Genomic DNA, 20,840 nt, shown 5'->3' with positions numbered 1-20,840 from the left:
ACCTAACCTTAACTCTAACCCTAAACTAACCCTAGCTCCTAACCCTAAAACTAACCCTAACTCTAACCCTAAACTAACCCTAGCTCCTAACCCTAAACCTAACCTTAACCCTAACCCTAAACTAACCCTAGCTCCTAACCCTAAACCTAACCTTAACTCTAACCCTAAACTAACCCTAGCTCCTAACCCTAAAACTAACCCTAACTCTAACCCTAAACTAACCCTAGCTCCTAACCCTAAAACTAACCCTAGCTCCTAACCCTAACTCTAACCCTAAACTAACCCTAGCTCCTAACCCTAAACTAACCCTAGCTCCTAACCCTAAACTAACCCTAGCTCCTAACCCTAAACTAACCCTAGCTCCTAACCCTAAAACTAACCCTAACTCCTAACCTTAAACGTAATTCTAACCCTAACACAAATTCTAATCTCAACCACAAACACCCTAGAAATAATGTCCCCAGTTTTTTTGTGGGACTGCTGGTCCCCACAAGAATAGTTAAACACGTCCACACACACAGAGACACACAGACAGACAGACACACACCCTCACTCTTTATCTCACCTCCCTACTCTCCCTGGGTTGTTCCTGTGTTTCCAGTGGACCACATCCTGCAGATTCTGGGACACCCTTTAGGGGGTAATGGAGATTTCCAGTCCCCTCTCATCCCAGCCTTCCCAGTTACCCAGAGTGAGGCCATTCGCGGCAGTGAGGTCTCTGACGGCATGCCTCCCATCCCTTTTCCCCCAATTCTCAGCTTCATCAACGGGAAACACCAGGTCAGATTTACTGTGGCTGTCTGGATGTGTGAGAGGTGTTTAGCCTCTCTTTCAAGGACAATGGAAGTAGAAAAAGCATAATTGAGATGGGTTGCATGAAGTGATACGACAATAACAACAAGAAATATTCATTCATTCATTCATTTACTCATTCATCCATTCATCCATTCATTCAGCAGGAGGCTAGAGGAGACCAGTTTGAGATGGCCACACCAGTCTATGGTGAACTGGGAGGAGAGATGGAGCAAGGAGAGGAGAAAAGCCCCACTCCCTTTGACTATGACTCCATCCATACTGGAGAGACCAGCGAGTCCACTGCTACAGACACAGACGGAGATACAAACAGACACACAGCGAAAGACACGGACAGAGGCACAGGCAGAGACAGGACAGGAAAGACGGAGAGCTCCAAAGGAACAACCCCTAATTCCCAACACACATCCCCAGTCTCTTCCCCAGTCTCAGCCTCACCCTCTGGTTCACCCCATACTTCCCCAGATGGCGTCTCGCCTGACGAGGACATGGAAGGGTCAGGCGGCCGTACCCAGGAGGGCTCAGCAGAAGACACCCGACCCACCCCCGCCTCAGACAGCCAATCAGGCGTGGTCACAGACGAGACGGAGATTGGAGGGGCGGAGAGTGTCACACACGCTCCGTCTCATACACACTCTGCTCACACTAAGGACACAAACACTATTGATACTGACACCAAGGACACACACACTCCATCACACGCACACTCTACTCGCACTAAGGACACAAACACTATTGATACTTACACCAAGGACACACACACTACATCACAGACAGAGGCAGGAGACTTCGAGGGGTCTTCATCGGCAGAAGAGGAAGGCTCGGCACAGGAGATGTACCCACCCGAAGACCCCAGATACACTAGCCCCGGCGGTCCTGGAGCCATCGGCGGTCCTGGAGCCATCGAAGCTCCCCCGGTGTGGCCTGGGGTGGAGGGACAGGTGACTGTTACACCCAAACCAGAAGTCAGACCAGGAACCATGCCAACCCAGGCAGGAGAGACTGTAGGAGGCCACCCTGGACATCACACAGACTCTTCTACACAGCACAGAGACCACTCCCGCCAACCTGTCGCACAGGAGAAAGATCTCTCCACTCATACTAAAGCTCAGACCAGACACCCCTCTACAGATGGGAAGGACCAAACCAATCAGCATAACACACACGATAGCAATCACTCCATAGACACTAAGGATCGATCCATGTACCCCCCTACACAAACCACCCAGCGTCCAACACACGTTAGTGATCCCACCAAGAACCAGACCACATCCCATAAAGATCACTCCACCCACACTAAGGACCAAACCAAACAGCCCTCTCACCCTAGATTCCCCCCTACCCACCATAAAAACCAAACCAGTCACTCTACCACAGATCAGAAGACCCCACAGCACCTGAACCAATTACATACACCCCCTGCACACCCCTCCACTCCACCTCCCTCTCGCCCCATCCCCGACAGGGCCCTGACCCCCCAGACCCCCCGGCCTGAGGGGGAGGAGTTTGTGGATTATGACCAGGCGATTGGTCCTCCTCAGCTGGAGGCCAGCCCCCATGCTCCTAAAGAACCTCAGTCCACATACCAACCTGAAACAGGAACTGACTATGACATGGCGGACCAGACTGTCGATGTCAGAGGTAGGTGTAAATCTCCGAGTCTATTCAGTGGCTTAACAATGTGTTGGTGACGTCATCATGGCCGCTGTCATCTCTGTTCTCATGGCTGTTGTTGAATGTTGATGATGATAATGATGTTGTTGATGACGACGATGAGGATGATATATATGTGTGTGTCTCAGGACTGCAGCAGTGCACAGTGAATGTGTGTTTGAACCAAGCGTCCTGCTACCAGAGAGGCAGAGCCAGCATCTGTGTGTGTCCAACTGGATACACTGGACAGCGGTGCGAGACAGGTACACACGCATTTACATTACATTTAAGTCATTTGGCAGACGCTCTTATCCAGAGCGACTTACAAATTGGTGAATTCACCTTCTGACATCCAGTGGAACAGCCACTTTACAATAGTGCATCTAAATCATTTAAGGGGGGGGGTGAGAAGGATTACTTTATCCTATCCTAGGTATTCCTTAAAGAGGTAGGGTTTCAGGTGTCTCCGGAAGGTGGTGATTGACTCCGCTGTCCTGGCGTCGTGAGGGAGTTTGTTCCACCATTGGGGGGCCAGAGCAGCGAACAGTTTTGACTGGGCTGAGCGGGAACTGTACTTCCTCAGTGGTAGGGAGGCGAGCAGGCCAGAGGTGGATGAACGCAGTGTCCTTGTTTGGGTGTAGGGCCTGATCAGAGCCTGGAGGTACTGCGGTGCCGTTCCCCTCACAGCTCCGTAGGCAAGCACCATGGTCTTGTAGCGGATGCGAGCTTCAACTGGAAGCCAGTGGAGAGAGCGGAGGAGCGGGGTGACGTGAGAGAACTTGGGAAGGTTGAACACCAGACGGGCTGCGGCGTTCTGGATGAGTTGTAGGGGTTTAATGGCACAGGCAGGGAGCCCGGCCAACAGTGAGTTGCAGTAATCCAGACGGGAGATGACAAGTGCCTGGATTAGGACCTGCGCCGCTTCCTGTGTGAGGCAGGGTCGTACTCTGCGGATGTTGTAGAGCATGAACCTACAGGAACGGGCCACCGCCTTGATGTTAGTTGAGAACGACAGGGTGTTGTCCAGGATCACGCCAAGGTTCTTAGCGCTCTGGGAGGAGGACACAATGGAGTTGTCAACCGTGATGGCGAGATCATGGAACGGGCAGTCCTTCCCCGGGAGGAAGAGCAGCTCCGTCTTGCCGAGGTTCAGCTTGAGGTGGTGATTTGTCATCCACACTGATATGTCTGCCAGACATGCAGAGATGCGATTCGCCACCTGGTCATCAGAAGGGGGAAAGGAGAAGATTAATTGTGTGTCGTCTGCATAGCAATGATAGGAGAGACCATGTGAGGTTATGACAGAGCCAAGTGACTTGGTGTATAGCGAGAATAGGAGAGGGCCTAGAACAGAGCCCTGGGGGACACCAGTGGTGAGAGCGCGTGGTGAGGAGACAGATTCTCGCCACACCACCTGGTAGGAGCGACCTGTCAGGTAGGACGCAATCCAAGCGTGGGCCGCGCCGGAGATGCCCAACTCGGAGAGGGTGGAGAGGAGGATCTGATGGTTCACAGTATCGAAGGCAGCCGATAGGTCTAGAAGGATGAGAGCAGAGGAGAGAGAGTTAGCTTTAGCAGTGCGGAGTGCCTCCGTGATACAGAGAAGAGCAGTCTCAGTTGAATGACTAGTCTTGAAACCTGACTGATTTGGATCAAGAAGGTCATTCTGAGAGAGATAGCGGGAGAGCTGGCCAAGGACGGCACGTTCAAGAGTTTTGGAGAGAAAAGAAAGAAGGGATACTGGTCTGTAGTTGTTGACATCGGAGGGATCGAGTGTAGGTTTTTCCAGAAGGGGTGCAACTCTCGCTCTCTTGAAGACGGAAGGGACGTAGCCAGCGGTCAGACACACACACACACACACACACACACACACACACACACACACACACACACACACACACACACACACACACACACACACACACACACACACACACACACACACACACACACACACCTGTGCAGCTGCTTTAAAACCCTAATCAAGACTTTTACAAAAAATAGACAGCCTTTCAAGCCTGACTGTTTCACCCAAACCAGGAGCCAGACCTGCAACAAGACCAGGAACCAGACCAGGAACCATGCCAACCCAGGCAGGAGAGACTGTAGGAGACCACCCTGGACATCACACAGACTCTTCTACACAGCACAGAGACCACTCCCGCCAACCTGTCACACAGGAGAAAGATCTCTCCACTCATACTAAAGCTCAGACCAGACACCCCTCTACAGATGGGAAGGACCAAACCAATCAGCATAACACACACGATAGCAATCACTCCACAGACACTAAGGATCGATCCATGTACCCCCCTACACAAACCACCCAGCTTCCAACACACGTTAGGGATCCCACCAAGAACCAGACCACATACCATAAAGATCACTCCACCCACACTAAGGACCAAACCAAACAGCCCTCTCACCCTAGATTCCCCCCTACCCACCATAAAAACCAAACCAGTCACTCTACCACAGATCAGAAGACCCCACAGCACCTGAACCAAACACACACACCGCCTGCACACCCCTCCACTCCACCTCCCTCTCGCCCCATCCCCGACAGGGCCCTGACCCCCCAGACCCCCCGGCCTGAGGGGGAGGAGTTTGTGGATTATGACCAGGCGATTGGTCCTCCTCTGCTGGAGGCCAGCCCCCATGCTCCTAAAGAACCTCAGTCCACATACCAACCTGAAACAGGAACTGACTACGACATGGCGGACCAGACTGTCGATGTCAGAGGTAGGTGTAAATCTCCGAGTCTATTCAGTGGTTTAACAATGGGTTGGTGACGTCATTATGGCCGCTGTCATCTCTGCTCTCATGGCTGTTGTTGAATGTTGATGATGATAATGATGTTGTTGATGACGACGATGAGGATGATATATATGTGTGTGTCTCAGGACTGCAGCAGTGCACAGTGAATGTGTGTTTGAACCAAGCGTCCTGCTACCAGAGAGGCAGAGCCAGCATCTGTGTGTGTCCAACTGGATACACTGGACAGCGCTGCGAAACAGGTACACACACACACACACACACACACACACACACACACACACACACACACACACACACACACACACACACACACACACACACACACACACACACACACACACACACACACACAAGCAGGTATCATATTGTTTCTGTTATTTGTGTAGATGTTGATGATTGCCAGTCCAACCCATGTCGTAATGGAGCCACCTGTATGGACGGAGTCAACTCCTTCACCTGTTTGTGTCTACCCAGCTACACAGGAGGGCTCTGTGAACAAGGTAACACACACACACACACACACACACACACACACACACACACACACACACACACACACACACACACACACACACACACACACACACACACACACACACACACCTGTGCAGCTGCTTTAAAACCCTAATCAAGACTTTTACAAAAAATAGACAGCCTTTCAAGCCTGACTGTTTCACCCAAACCAGGAGCCAGACCTGCAACAAGACCAGGAACCAGACCAGGAACCATGCCAACCCAGGCAGGAGAGACTGTAGGAGACCACCCTGGACATCACACAGACTCTTCTACACAGCACAGAGACCACTCCCGCCAACCTGTCACACAGGAGAAAGATCTCTCCACTCATACTAAAGCTCAGACCAGACACCCCTCTACAGATGGGAAGGACCAAACCAATCAGCATAACACACACGATAGCAATCACTCCACAGACACTAAGGATCGATCCATGTACCCCCTACACAAACCACCCAGCTTCCAACACACGTTAGGGATCCCACCAAGAACCAGACCACATACCATAAAGATCACTCCACCCACACTAAGGACCAAACCAAACAGCCCTCTCACCCTAGATTCCCCCCTACCCACCATAAAAACCAAACCAGTCACTCTACCACAGATCAGAAGACCCCACAGCACCTGAACCAAACACACACACCGCCTGCACACCCCTCCACTCCACCTCCCTCTCGCCCCATCCCCGACAGGGCCCTGACCCCCCAGACCCCCCGGCCTGAGGGGGAGGAGTTTGTGGATTATGACCAGGCGATTGGTCCTCCTCTGCTGGAGGCCAGCCCCCATGCTCCTAAAGAACCTCAGTCCACATACCAACCTGAAACAGGAACTGACTACGACATGGCGGACCAGACTGTCGATGTCAGAGGTAGGTGTAAATCTCCGAGTCTATTCAGTGGTTTAACAATGGGTTGGTGACGTCATTATGGCCGCTGTCATCTCTGCTCTCATGGCTGTTGTTGAATGTTGATGATGATAATGATGTTGTTGATGACGACGATGAGGATGATATATATGTGTGTGTCTCAGGACTGCAGCAGTGCACAGTGAATGTGTGTTTGAACCAAGCGTCCTGCTACCAGAGAGGCAGAGCCAGCATCTGTGTGTGTCCAACTGGATACACTGGACAGCGCTGCGAAACAGGTACACACACACACACACACACACACACACACACACACACACACACACACACACACACACACACACACACACACACACACACACACACACACACACACACACACACACACACACAAGCAGGTATCATATTGTCTCTGTTATTTGTGTAGATGTTGATGAATGCCAGTCCAACCCATGTCGTAATGGAGCCACCTGTATGGACGGAGTCAACTCCTTCACCTGTTTGTGTCTACCCAGCTACACAGGAGGGCTCTGTGAACAAGGTAACACACACACACACACACACACACACACACGCACGCACGCACGCACACACACACACACACACACACCTGTGCAGCTGCTTTAAAACCCTAATCAAGATTTTTACAAAAAATAGACAGCCTTTCAAGCCTGACTGTTTCACCCAAACCAGGAGCCAGACCTGCAACAAGACCAGGAACCAGACCAGGAACCATGCCAACCCAGGCAGGAGAGACTGTAGGAGACCACCCTGGACATCACACAGACTCTTCTACACAGCACAGAGACCACTCCCGCCAACCTGTCACACAGGAGAAAGATCTCTCCACTCATACTAAAGCTCAGACCAGACACCCCTCTACAGATGGGAAGGACCAAACCAATCAGCATAACACACACGATAGCAATCACTCCACAGACACTAAGGATCGATCCATGTACCCCCCTACACAAACCACCCAGCTTCCAACACACGTTAGGGATCCCACCAAGAACCAGACCACCACATACCATAAAGATCACTCCACCCACACTAAGGACCAAACCAAACAGCCCTCTCACCCTAGATTCCCCCCTACCCACCATAAAAACCAAACCAGTCACTCTACCACAGATCAGAAGACCCCACAGCACCTGAACCAAACACACACACCGCCTGCACACCCCTCCACTCCACCTCCCTCTCGCCCCATCCCCGACAGGGCCCTGACCCCCCAGACCCCCCGGCCTGAGGGGGAGGAGTTTGTGGATTATGACCAGGCGATTGGTCCTCCTCTGCTGGAGGCCAGCCCCCATGCTCCTAAAGAACCTCAGTCCACATACCAACCTGAAACAGGAACTGACTACGACATGGCGGACCAGACTGTCGATGTCAGAGGTAGGTGTAAATCTCCGAGTCTATTCAGTGGTTTAACAATGGGTTGGTGACGTCATCATGGCCGCTGTCATCTCTGCTCTCATGGCTGTTGTTGAATGTTGATGATGATAATGATGTTGTTGATGACGACGATGAGGATGATATATATGTGTGTGTCTCAGGACTGCAGCAGTGCACAGTGAATGTGTGTTTGAACCAAGCGTCCTGCTACCAGAGAGGCAGAGCCAGCATCTGTGTGTGTCCAACTGGATACACTGGACAGCGCTGCGAGACAGGTACACACACACACACACACACACACACACACACACACACACACACACACACACACACACACACACACACACACACACACACACACACACACACACACACACACACACACACACACACACACACACAAGCAGGTATCATATTGTCTCTGTTATTTGTGTAGATGTTGATGAATGCCAGTCCAACCCATGTCGTAATGGAGCCACCTGTATGGACGGAGTCAACTCCTTCACCTGTTTGTGTCTTCCCAGCTACAGAGGAGGGCTCTGTGAACAAGGTAACACCCACACACACACACACACACACACACACACACACACACACACACACACACACACACACACACACACACACACACACACACACACACACACACACACACACACACACACACACACACACACCTGTGCAGCTGCTTTAAAACCCTAATCAAGACTTTTACAAAAAATAGACAGACTTTCAAGCCTGACTGTTTCACCCAAACCAGGAGCCAGACCTGCAACAAGACCAGGAACCAGACCAGGAACCATGCCAACCCAGGCAGGAGAGACTGTAGGAGACCACCCTGGACATCACACAGACTCTTCTACACAGCACAGAGACCACTCCCGCCAACCTGTCACACAGGAGAAAGATCTCTCCACTCATACTAAAGCTCAGACCAGACACCCCTCTACAGCTGGGAAGGACCAAACCAATCAGCATAACACACACGATAGCAATCACTCCACAGACACTAAGGATCGATCCATGTACCCCCCTACACAAACCACCCAGCTTCCAACACACGTTAGGGATCCCACCAAGAACCAGACCACATACCATAAAGATCACTCCACCCACACTAAGGACCAAACCAAACAGCCCTCTCACCCTAGATTCCCCCCTACCCACCATAAAAACCAAACCAGTCACTCTACCACAGATCAGAAGACCCCACAGCACCTGAACCAAACACACACACCGCCTGCACACCCCTCCACTCCACCTCCCTCCCGCCCCATCCCCGACAGGGCCCTGACCCCCCAGACCCCCCGGCCTGAGGGGGAGGAGTTTGTGGATTATGACCAGGCGATTGGTCCTCCTCTGCTGGAGGCCAGCCCCCATGCTCCTAAAGAACCTCAGTCCACATACCAACCTGAAACAGGAACTGACTACGACATGGCGGACCAGACTGTCGATGTCAGAGGTAGGTGTAAATCTCCGAGTCTATTCAGTGGTTTAACAATGGGTTGGTGACGTCATCATGGCCGCTGTCATCTCTGCTCTCATGGCTGTTGTTGAATGTTGATGATGATAATGATGTTGTTGATGACGACGATGAGGAGGATATATATGTGTGTGTCTCAGGACTGCAGCAGTGCACAGTGAATGTGTGTTTGAACCAAGCGTCCTGCTACCAGAGAGGCAGAGCCAGCATCTGTGTGTGTCCAACTGGATACACTGGACAGCGCTGCGAGACAGGTACACACACACACACACACACACACACACACACACACACACACACACACACACACACACACACACACACACACACACACACACACACACACACACACAGACACACAGACACACACACACACACACACCTGTGCAGCTGCTTTAAAACCCTAATCAAGACTTTTACAAAAAATAGACAGCCTTTCAAGCCTGACTGTTTCACCCAAACCAGGAGCCAGACCTGCAACAAGACCAGGAACCAGACCAGGAACCATGCCAACCCAGGCAGGAGAGACTGTAGGAGACCACCCTGGACATCACACAGACTCTTCTACACAGCACAGAGACCACTCCCGCCAACCTGTCACACAGGAGAAAGATCTCTCCACTCATACTAAAGCTCAGACCAGACACCCCTCTACAGATGGGAAGGACCAAACCAATCAGCATAACACACACGATAGCAATCACTCCACAGACACTAAGGATCGATCCATGTACCCCCCTACACAAACCACCCAGCTTCCAACACACGTTAGGGATCCCACCAAGAACCAGACCACATACCATAAAGATCACTCCACCCACACTAAGGACCAAACCAAACAGCCCTCTCACCCTAGATTCCCCCCTACCCACCATAAAAACCAAACCAGTCACTCTACCACAGATCAGAAGACCCCACAGCACCTGAACCAAACACACACACCGCCTGCACACCCCTCCACTCCACCTCCCTCTCGCCCCATCCCCGACAGGGCCCTGACCCCCCAGACCCCCCGGCCTGAGGGGGAGGAGTTTGTGGATTATGACCAGGCGATTGGTCCTCCTCTGCTGGAGGCCAGCCCCCATGCTCCTAAAGAACCTCAGTCCACATACCAACCTGAAACAGGAACTGACTACGACATGGCGGACCAGACTGTCGATGTCAGAGGTAGGTGTAAATCTCCGAGTCTATTCAGTGGTTTAACAATGGGTTGGTGACGTCATCATGGCCGCTGTCATCTCTGCTCTCATGGCTGTTGTTGAATGTTGATGATGATAATGATGTTGTTGATGACGACGATGAGGATGATATATATGTGTGTGTCTCAGGACTGCAGCAGTGCACAGTGAATGTGTGTTTGAACCAAGCGTCCTGCTACCAGAGAGGCAGAGCCAGCATCTGTGTGTGTCCAACTGGATACACTGGACAGCGCTGCGAGACAGGTACACACACACACACACACGCACACACACACACACACACACACACACACACACACACACACACACACACACACACACACACACACACAAGCAGGTATCATATTGTCTCTGTTATTTGTGTAGATGTTGATGAATGCCAGTCCAACCCATGTCGTAATGGAGCCACCTGTATGGACGGAGTCAACTCCTTCACCTGTTTGTGTCTACCCAGCTACACAGGAGGGCTCTGTGAACAAGGTAACACACACACACACACACACACACACACACACACACACACACACACACACACACACCAGTGCCTTGTGAAAGTATTCGGCCCCCTTGAACTTTGCAACCTTTTGCCACATTTCAGGCTTCAAACATAAAGATATAAAACTGTATTTTTTTGTGAAGAATCAACAACAAGTGGGACACAATCATGAAGTGAAACGACATTTATTGGATATTTCAAACTTTTTTAACAAATCAAAAACTGAAAAATTGGGCGTGCAAAATTATTCAGCCCCGTTAAGTTAATACTTTGTTGCGCCACCTTTTGCTGCGATTACAGCTGTAAGTCGCTTGGGGTATATCTCTATCAGTTTTGCACATCGAGAGACTGAAATTTTTTCCCATTCCTCCTTGCAAAACAGCTTGAGCTCAATGAGGTTGGATGGAGAGCATTTGTGAACAGCAGTTTTCAGTTCTTTCCACAGATTCTCGATTGGATTCAGGTTTGGACTTTGACTTGGCCATTCTAACACCTGGATATGTTTATTTTTGAACCATTCCATTGTAGATTTTGCTTTATGTTTTGGATCATTGTCACGCCTTGGTCTTAGTATTTTGTGTTTTCGTTAATTATTTGGTTAGGCCAGGGTGTGACATGGGTTTATGTTGTTGTATTCCGTATTGGGGTTTGTAGTATTTGGGATTGCGGCTGAGTAGGGGTGTTGCATAGGTTTGGCTGCCTGAGGCGGTTCTCAATCAGAGTCAGGTGATTCTCGTTGTCTCTGATTGGGAACCGTATTTAGGTAGCCTGGGTTTCACTTTGTATTTCGTGGGTGATTGTTCCTGTCTCTGTGTTAGTGTTCACCAGACAGGCTGTATAGGTTTTTCACGTTCCGTTTGTTGTTTTTGTATTTATAAGTTATTTCATGTATCGTCATTTGTTTCATTAAAGACATGAGTAACCAACACGCTGCATTTCGGTCCGACTTTCTTGCGACAAACGAAGAACGCCGTTACAATCATTGTCTTGTTGGAAGACAAATCTCCGTCCCAGTCTCAGGTCTTTTGCAGACTCCATCAGGTTTTCTTCCAGAATGGTCCTGTATTTGGTTCCATCCATCTTCCCATCAATTTTAACCATCTTCCCTGTCCCTGCTGAAGAAAAGTAGGCCCAAACCATGATGCTGCCACCACCATGTTTGACAGTGGGTATAGTGTGTTCAGGGTGATGAGCTGTGTTGCTTTTACGCCAAACATAACGTTTTGCATTGTTGCCAAAAAGTTCAATTTTGGTTTCATCTGACCAGAGCACCTTCTTCCACATGTTTGGTGTGTCTCCCAGGTGGCTTGTGGCAAACTTTAAACAACACTTTTTATGGATATCTTTAAGAAATGGCTTTCTTCTTGCCACTCTTCCATAAAGGCCAGATTTGTGCAATATACGACTGATTGTTGTCCTATGGACAGAGTCTCCCACCTCAGCTGTAGATCTCTGCAGTTCATCCAGAGTGATCATGGGCCTCTTGGCTGCATCTCTGATCAGTCTTCTCCTTGTATGAGCTGAAGGTTTAGAGGGACGGCCAGGTCTTGGTAGATTTGCAGTGGTCTGATACTCCTTCCATTTCAATATTATCGCTTGCACAGTGCTCCTTGGGATGTTTAAAGCTTGGGAAATGTTTTTGTATCCAAATCCGGCTTTAAACTTCTTCACAACAGTATCTCGGACCTGCCTGGTGTTGTTCCTTGTTCTTCATGATGCTCTCTGCGCTTTTAACGGACCTCTGAGACTATCACAGTGCAGGTGCATTTATACGGAGACTTGATTACACACAGGTGGATTGTTTTTATCATCATTAGTCATTTAGGTCAACATTGGATCATTCAGAGATCCTCACTGAACTTCTGGAGAGAGTTTGCTGCACTGAAAGTAAAGGGGCTGAATAATTTTTTGATTTGTTAAAAAAGTTTGAAATATCCAATGAAAGTCGTTCCACTTCATGATTGTGTCCCACTTGTTGTTGATTCTTTACAAAAAAATACAGTTTTATATCTTTATGTTTGAAGCCTGAAATGTGGCAAAAGGTCGCAAAGTTCAAGGGGGCCGAATACTTTCGCAAGGCACTGTACCTGTGCAGCTGCTTTAAAACCCTAATCAAGGCTTTTACAAAAAAGAGACAGCCCTTCAAGCCAACTCACAGTTCTGTCCAAATGTGCTAAATAATTGTGTGGAATAGTGGAACTGCCAGCTCTTGGTCAGATGTAGTAGACAGACTACATTCTCTGGTTCAGACTGGGAAACCAATGTGACTACAGCTGTATCTGATGGGAACACCCACCACACACACACACACACACACACACACACACACACACACACACACACACACACACACACACACACACACACACACACACACACACACACACACACACACACACACACACACACACACACACACACACACACACACACACACACACACACACACACACACACAGTGAGTCATGTCTCTGCTCCCTGCGTATCCCCTGAAACTGGGCGTTATATCTACAGTCCACACTTGATTAGTTCCAGGTCCACTGCCAGTATTTCTACTGCTCAACAACTAACCTACACACACATTGGCTCACGTGGACACACACTTACTGTACATGCATTGTGCACATTCACACTCTTACTGTCTGCACCATGCATATATGCAAATGTCATGCAAAACAAAATGCGTGTGTGCTTAGCGAGGGAAGAGTGTATGATAAATTAATAAGTTAATGAAGTTTGCTGCTGATAGACAGCCTGAGGTCCTGGGTAAAGAGTTCATAACCCCCCACCTAACACACAGATACATACACACACACAGACACACACACACACCACACACACACACACACACACACACAGACACACAGACACACACACACACACACACACACACACACACACACACACACACACACACACACCACACACACATACACTCTCTGTCTCTCTCTGTCGCTCTGTCTCTCTCTCTGTCTACCAGTCTTGGTTGAGCCCTTTATAAGGTTAAATACAATATATGTTTTGTATGTTTCTCTAGTCATTCCAACCCATTTGAATCAATGACATCACAAAGACTTGCTTATTCAGCCTGTATGGTATGAATGGGACTGGTCATTCCCTAGCGATGAATATAACATCAATTATTTTGGGAAACAAGCATAACATACTCAAGAAATTAAATAGTTTTTACAGATTGGCATTCACCATATCAATTGTCTCGTAACCTATTGAACTTCAACATTCCAGAGTAGAACACACAGAAGAAACTTCCCGAATGACGGAACTACTCTAAACAACTATTCAGACTTCTTGTTTTACGAGAACAGTGTACCTAGGGATTCATGTTGTGAATGGTCACCTCATCCAAGCCAGCAGTGCGCCGGATCATGGCGTTCTGACGTACACTTCACGGCCAAAAGTTTGTGGACACCTTCTCGTCGCACATCTCATTCCAAAATCATGGCCGTTAATATGGAGTTGGTCCCCCCCCCCCCTTTGCTGCTATAACAGCCTCCACTCTTCTGGGAAGACTTTCCACTAGATGCTGGGGCTTGTTTCCATTCAGCCATAAGAGCATCAGTGAGGTCGCGCACTGATGTTGGGCGATTAGGCCTGGCTCACAGTCAGTGTTCCAATTCATCCCCAAGAAGGGGTTGAGGTCAGGGCTCTGTGCAGACCAGTCAAGTTCTTCCACACCTATCTCCACTAACCATTTCTGTATGGACCTCGCTTTGTGCACAGGCGGCATTGTCATGCTGGAACAGGAAAGGGCCTTCCCCAAACTGTTGCCACGAAGTTGGAAGCCCAGCATCGTCTAGAATGTCGTTATATGATGTAGCGTTAAGATTTCCTTTAGCTGGAACTAAGGGGCCCGAACCATGAACAACAGCTCCAGACCATTATTCCTCCTCCACCAAACTTTAGTGTTGGCACTATGCATTGGGGCAGGTACCATTCTACTGGCATCCGTCAAACCCAGATTGTCCGTCGGAATACCAGTGTGATAAATCACTCCAGAGAACGCTCCAGAATCCAATGGCTGTGAGCTTCACACCACTCCAGCCGATGCTTGGTATAGCGCCTGGTGATCTTATGGCTTGTGTGCAGCTGCTTGGCCACGGAAACCCATTTCATGGAGCTCCCAAAGAACAGTTCTTGTGCTGACGTTGCTTCCAAAGGCAGTTTGAAACTCGGTAGTGAGTGTTGCAACCGGGAACAGACGACTTTTACGCGCTACTCGCTTCAGCACTCGGCGGTCCCGTTCTGTGAGCTTGTGTGGCCTTGACATTTCCACTTCACAATAACAGGACTTACAATTGACCGGGGTCAGCTCTAGCAGGACTGACTGGTTGGAAAGGTGGCATCCTATTGACAGTGCCACATTGAAAGTCACTGAGCTCTTCAGTACGGGTCATTCTACTGCCAGTGTTTGTCTATGGAGTGTTGCATGTGTGCTCGATTTTAAACACCTATCAGCAATGGGTGTGGCTAAAATAGCCAAATGCACAAATTTGAAGGGGTGTCCACATACTTTTGGCTGTATAGTGTATTATTGTGGGCTCACTGGCATGCATCCCATAGCCAAATCTAACCAAGTCCAACATTAACAAAGAGGGTTCACTATAGCGCTTACAGTCCCTTTGTGCAGAAGCATGCCCTTCTGTTCTCATCTATTGACTGGTCTTGCATAGGCTGGTTCAATGTGCGTGCGTCCATGACAGCGAGGTAAGCTTGCGTGTTTGGCTTAGAGAATAAGGTACTGGTGAGTGTTTCGAAACAGGCTAATGAGTTTCAACTGTGAGCCTAAGACTCTGTGAGCTCATTCAGCCAGCTGGAGCTCTCTCTCTCTCTCTCTCTGTCTCTCCCTCTCCCTCCCTCCCTCTCTCTCTCTCTCTGTCTCTCTCCCCCTCTCTCTCTCTCTGTCTCTCCCTCCCTCTCTCTCCCTCCCTCTCTCTCTCCCTCTCTCTCTCTCTCTCTCTCTCTCTCTCTCTCTCCCTCCCCTCCCCTCCCCTCTCTCCCTCTCCCTCTCTCTCCCTCCCTCCCTCCCTCCCTCTCTCTCTCCCTCTCTCTCTGTCTCTCCCTCTCTCTCCCTCTCTCTCTCTCTCTCTCTCTCTCTCTCTCTCTCTCTCTCTCTCTCTCTCTCTGTCTCTCTTACAATCCACCCTTTGTTTTAGTTTCTCTCTCTTTCACCCTCTGTCTCTCTCTCTCTCTCTACACCTCCAAGTGTGTGCAATTAGTTTCATCTCTGGAAATATTGTTAGTCATGGTTCCTCCCCCCCCAGACACGGAGGTGTGTGAGTATGGCTGGCAGAAGTTCCGGGGCCATTGTTATAAGCACAACACCCACCGTCGCACCTGGGCCGCTGCCGAGAGGGAGTGCCGTCTCCACGGAGCCCACCTCGTCAGTGTCCTGTCACAGGAGGAGCAGCTGTATGTCAACGGTAAGTCCGCCTCCTTTAGGTTCTCAGAATTCACAGCTCACAGGCCCGGGTCAGGGTGAGAGGTCAGTGGGTAGAGAGTAATCTCTTCTGTAAACATGCCAGCGTTATTGGGTTAGACAGAGGAACTTGGGTAGGGGAGAAGGGAGGTACAGAGTTCAGGAAAGTGGGAGTGAGGGAAAGTTTGGCAGTGTTTCTGGGCTGAGAAAGCAGTTTTTGGGAACATGAGGCTCGTTTTTTAACACGTCTTAAAATGTCTTTGTTGTTTCCTGTGGTAGAGCTAAAGAGAACCAGGTCTTACTGTTGTTTCTATCCCCCAGGTCTGGGCCATGACTACCAGTGGATCGGTCTAAACGACAAGATGTTTGAGAGAGACTTCCGCTGGACTGACGGCAACATCATGGTAAGACAGGAGAAAATCACCCTGATAAGATATTATATGATACGAGTGTTGCTTCTTATTACACACACACACACACACACACACACACACACACACACACACACACACACACACACACACACACACACACACACACACACACTGTCCAGCTGTTTTCTCTGTATGACGTCTGGACTGAGATGGAGGAAGGACAGTGTGTATGTGTGTGTTTGTGTGTGAGTGTTTCTGTCCACGCACAGCCACAGGAGAGAGACACAGATGATAATGTTGAACCACTGTTGTTTTAATGTCTCTCAGGACTGCGAGACACACTCTTGTTCACTTCTAGGTGTACCAGTGTGCATTCGGGCGTGTGTTCAAGTTAACATGCATCACTGCATTGTTGAAGACGTTTGACCCAGGGACACTGTGACAAAAAAGAGCCCAGGGAAGAGAGAGGTGATCGACGGGTAGAGATTGGGAGAACTCTCCCTGTCTGGAAGTTGGCTAAACGTTTGGGTCAGCTACAGATAGAGAGTATGGGGCTGCCTCACTTAGATGGAGCGCCCCCTTATGGCTTCTCTGTATATTACAGCCACTGACAGCTCTATTCAGCAAAAACATCCAAATGAATGACAGATTTCTTCAATGATCATAGATGAATTTGGACTATTTTATTTGTTGTATTTGAAAGGAGTATGCGAGCACGCCTCAGTGCGATTCAAATCCAATCCAATTTCATTTGTCACATGCTTCGTAAGCAACAGGTGTAGACGAACAGTGAAATGCTCTTCCCTACAATGCAGAGAGAAGGAAAATATTGGAGAAAAAATAGAAAATGAAAACATGCAGTAATAATAGATACACAATAAGTAACAATAACTTGGCTTTGTACAAGGGGTACCAGTGCCGAGCCGACGTGCTGGGGTACGAGGTAATTGAGGTAGATACAGTACATTCAGAAAGTATTCAGACCCCCTTCCCGTTTTCCAACTTGTGTTACATTACAGCCTTATTCTAAAATGGATTCAATTGTATTTTTCCCCAATCAATCTACACACAATACCCCATACTGACAGAGTGAAAAGAGGTTTTTAGAAAATGTTGCTAATTTAGTCAAAGTAAAAACAGAAATACCTTATTTACATACCTTATTTACATAAGTATTCAGACCCTTTGCTATGAGACTTCGAAATTGAGCTCAGGTGCACCCTGTTTCCATTGATCATCCTTCAGATGTTTCTACAACTTGATTGGAGTCCCCCTGTGGTAAAATCAATTGATTGGACATGATTTGGAAAGGCACAAACCTGTCTATATAAGGTCCCACAGCTGACAGTGCATGTCAGAGAAAAAAACAATGGCGAGGGAATTTTCCAAAGAGCTCCGAGACAGGATTGTGTCGAGGCACAGATTTGGGGAAGGGTACCAAAATATTTCTGCAGCATTGAAGATCCCCAGGAATACAGTGGCCTCCATCATCCTTAAATGGAAGAAGTTTGGAACCACCAAGACTCTTCCTAGAGTTGGGTGCCCTGCCAAACTGAGCAATCGGGGGAGAAGGACTTTAGTCATGGAGGTGACCAAGAATCTGATGGTCACTCTGAATGAGCACCAGAGTTCCTCTGTGGAGATGGAAGAACCTTCCAGAAGGACAACCATCTCTGCAGCACTCCTCCAATCAGGCCTTTATGGTAGAGTGGCCAGACGGAAGCCACTCCTCAGTAAAAGGCACATGAGAAAAGTCCCCTTAAGGACTCTCAGGCCATGAGAAACAAGATTCTCTGGTCTGATGAAACCAAGATTGAACTCTTTGGCCTGAATGCCAAGTGTCACGTCTGGATGAAATCTTGTATCATCCCTGCGGTGAAGCATGGTGGTGGCAGCATCATGTTGTGGGGATGTTTTTCAGCAGCAGGGACTGGGAGACTAGTCAGGATCGAGTAAAACATGAACGGAGCAAAGTACAGAGAGATCCTTGATGAAAACCTGCTCCAGAGTGCTCAGGACCTCAGACTGGTGTGAAGGTTGACCTTCCAACAAGACAATGAACCTGAAGACAAAGTAAAGACAACGCAGTAGTGGCTTCGGGACAAGTACTGAGTAAAGGGTCTTAATACTTATGTAAATGTGATATTTCTGTTTTTTTTAAATACATTTGCAAAAAATAAAAAATTCTGTTTTTGCTTTGTCATTATGGGGTATTGTGTGTAGATTGATGAGGGGGGGAAAACTATATAATCCATTTTAGAATAAGGTTGTAACCTAACAAAATGAGGAAAAAGTCACAGGGTCTGAATACTTTCCGAATACACCGTACATATAACTTGGAATAAAGTGACAGATAGTAAGTAGCAACAGTGTATGTTTTGAGTAAAAAAATTTACCTCAAAAAGGGTTAATGCAAATAGTCCCAGTAACTCTCTGGTTAACCATTTAACTCACTTTTTGCAGTCTTATGGCTTGGGAGTAGAAGCTGTTCAGGCTCCTGTAGGTTCCAATTGTATCGTTACCGCTTGCCATGCGGTAGCAGAGAGAACCGTCTCTGACTTGGGTGGCTGGAGTCTTTGAGCATTTTTTTGGGCCTTCTTCTGACACCGCCTGGTATCGAGTTCCTGGATTGCAGGGATCTTGGCCCCAGTGATGTACTTGGCCCCCTGTAGCGCCGTGCCGTCGGATGCCATGCAGCTGCCACACCAAGCGGCGATGCAGCCAGTCAAGATGCTCTCAATGGTGCAGCTGTAGATCTTTTGGTGCAGCTGTAGATCTACTAGCACCCCTGGGTGTACTTGGCATACCCACAGGGGTACTTAAGAAGACTCATGAGACCATAGGGCTACTGGTAAAATGCACTTTAGGCGGTACTTCAGGGTACTCCGGGCAGGGTACTCACATCTCCCTCACTAGCTTTAAGCACCAGCTGTCAGAGCAGCTTACAGATCACTGCACCTGTACATAGCCCATCTATCTACCTACCTCATCCCCATACTGGTATTTATTTATTTATTTTGCTCCTTTGCACCCCAGTATCTCTACCTGCACATTCATCCTCTGCCGATCTACCATTCCAGTGTTTAATTGCTATATTGTAATTACTTCGCCACCATGGCCTATTTATTTCCTTAACTTACCTCATTTGCATTCACTGTATATAGACATTTTTTTTTCTTTTGTTCTACTGTATTTATTGACTGTATGTTTTGTTTCCATGTGTAACTCTGTGTTGTTGTATGTGTCAAATTGCTTGGCTTTATCTTGGCCAGGTCGCAGTTGCAAATGAGAACTTGTTCTCAACTAGCCTACCTGGTTAAATAAAGGTGTTCTCAACTAGCCTACCTGGTTAAATGAAGGTGTTCTCAACTAGCCTACCTGGTTAAATAAAGGTGTTCTCAACTAGCCTACCTGGTTAAATAAAGGTGTTCTCAACTAGCCTACCTGGTTAAATAAAGGTGTTCTCAACTAGCCTACCTGGTTAAATGAAGGTGTTCTCAACTAGCCTACCTGGTTAAATATAGATGTTCTCAACTAGCCTACCTGGTTAAATAAAGGTGTTCTCAACTAGCCTACCTGGTTAAATAAAGGTGTTCTCAACTAGCCTACCTGGTTAAATAAAGGTGTTCTCAACTAGCCTACCTGGTTAAATAAAGGTGGGGAAAAGAGTAAAATGCAGTTAGTGGTACAGTAATAGATAAGGAACCACTGCAGTAGGAGTCTCCATCAGTGAAGGAGAGATCCTTCCTCCTCAGTGAAATATGAAATGAAAATAGTGAAACGTAAATAGCAGGGTTCAAAAAGGAACTGTGTGTAATGTCCCAA

General features: G+C 48.5%; 1 protein-coding gene across 1 annotated transcript in view; it reads left to right on the top strand.

The window, feature by feature from the left end:
* vcanb (versican b) overlaps positions 1-20,840 on the top strand; it is a 51,463-nt gene that overhangs the window by 26,206 nt on the left and 4,417 nt on the right. Inside the window, exons 7-10 of the mRNA XM_064972339.1 lie at positions 7,056-7,169; positions 11,075-11,188; positions 16,487-16,645; positions 16,963-17,045. Coding sequence (XP_064828411.1) covers positions 7,056-7,169; positions 11,075-11,188; positions 16,487-16,645; positions 16,963-17,045 — 470 coding nt within the window. The remainder of the gene's footprint in view (positions 1-7,055; positions 7,170-11,074; positions 11,189-16,486; positions 16,646-16,962; positions 17,046-20,840) is intronic.

This window comes from Oncorhynchus masou, chromosome 8 (genome assembly GCF_036934945.1).
Source record: "Oncorhynchus masou masou isolate Uvic2021 chromosome 8, UVic_Omas_1.1, whole genome shotgun sequence".
Taxonomy (NCBI): domain Eukaryota; kingdom Metazoa; phylum Chordata; class Actinopteri; order Salmoniformes; family Salmonidae; genus Oncorhynchus; species Oncorhynchus masou.
Note: the sequence above shows the minus strand (reverse complement) of the source record. Positions and strands in the feature narration are given on the sequence as shown.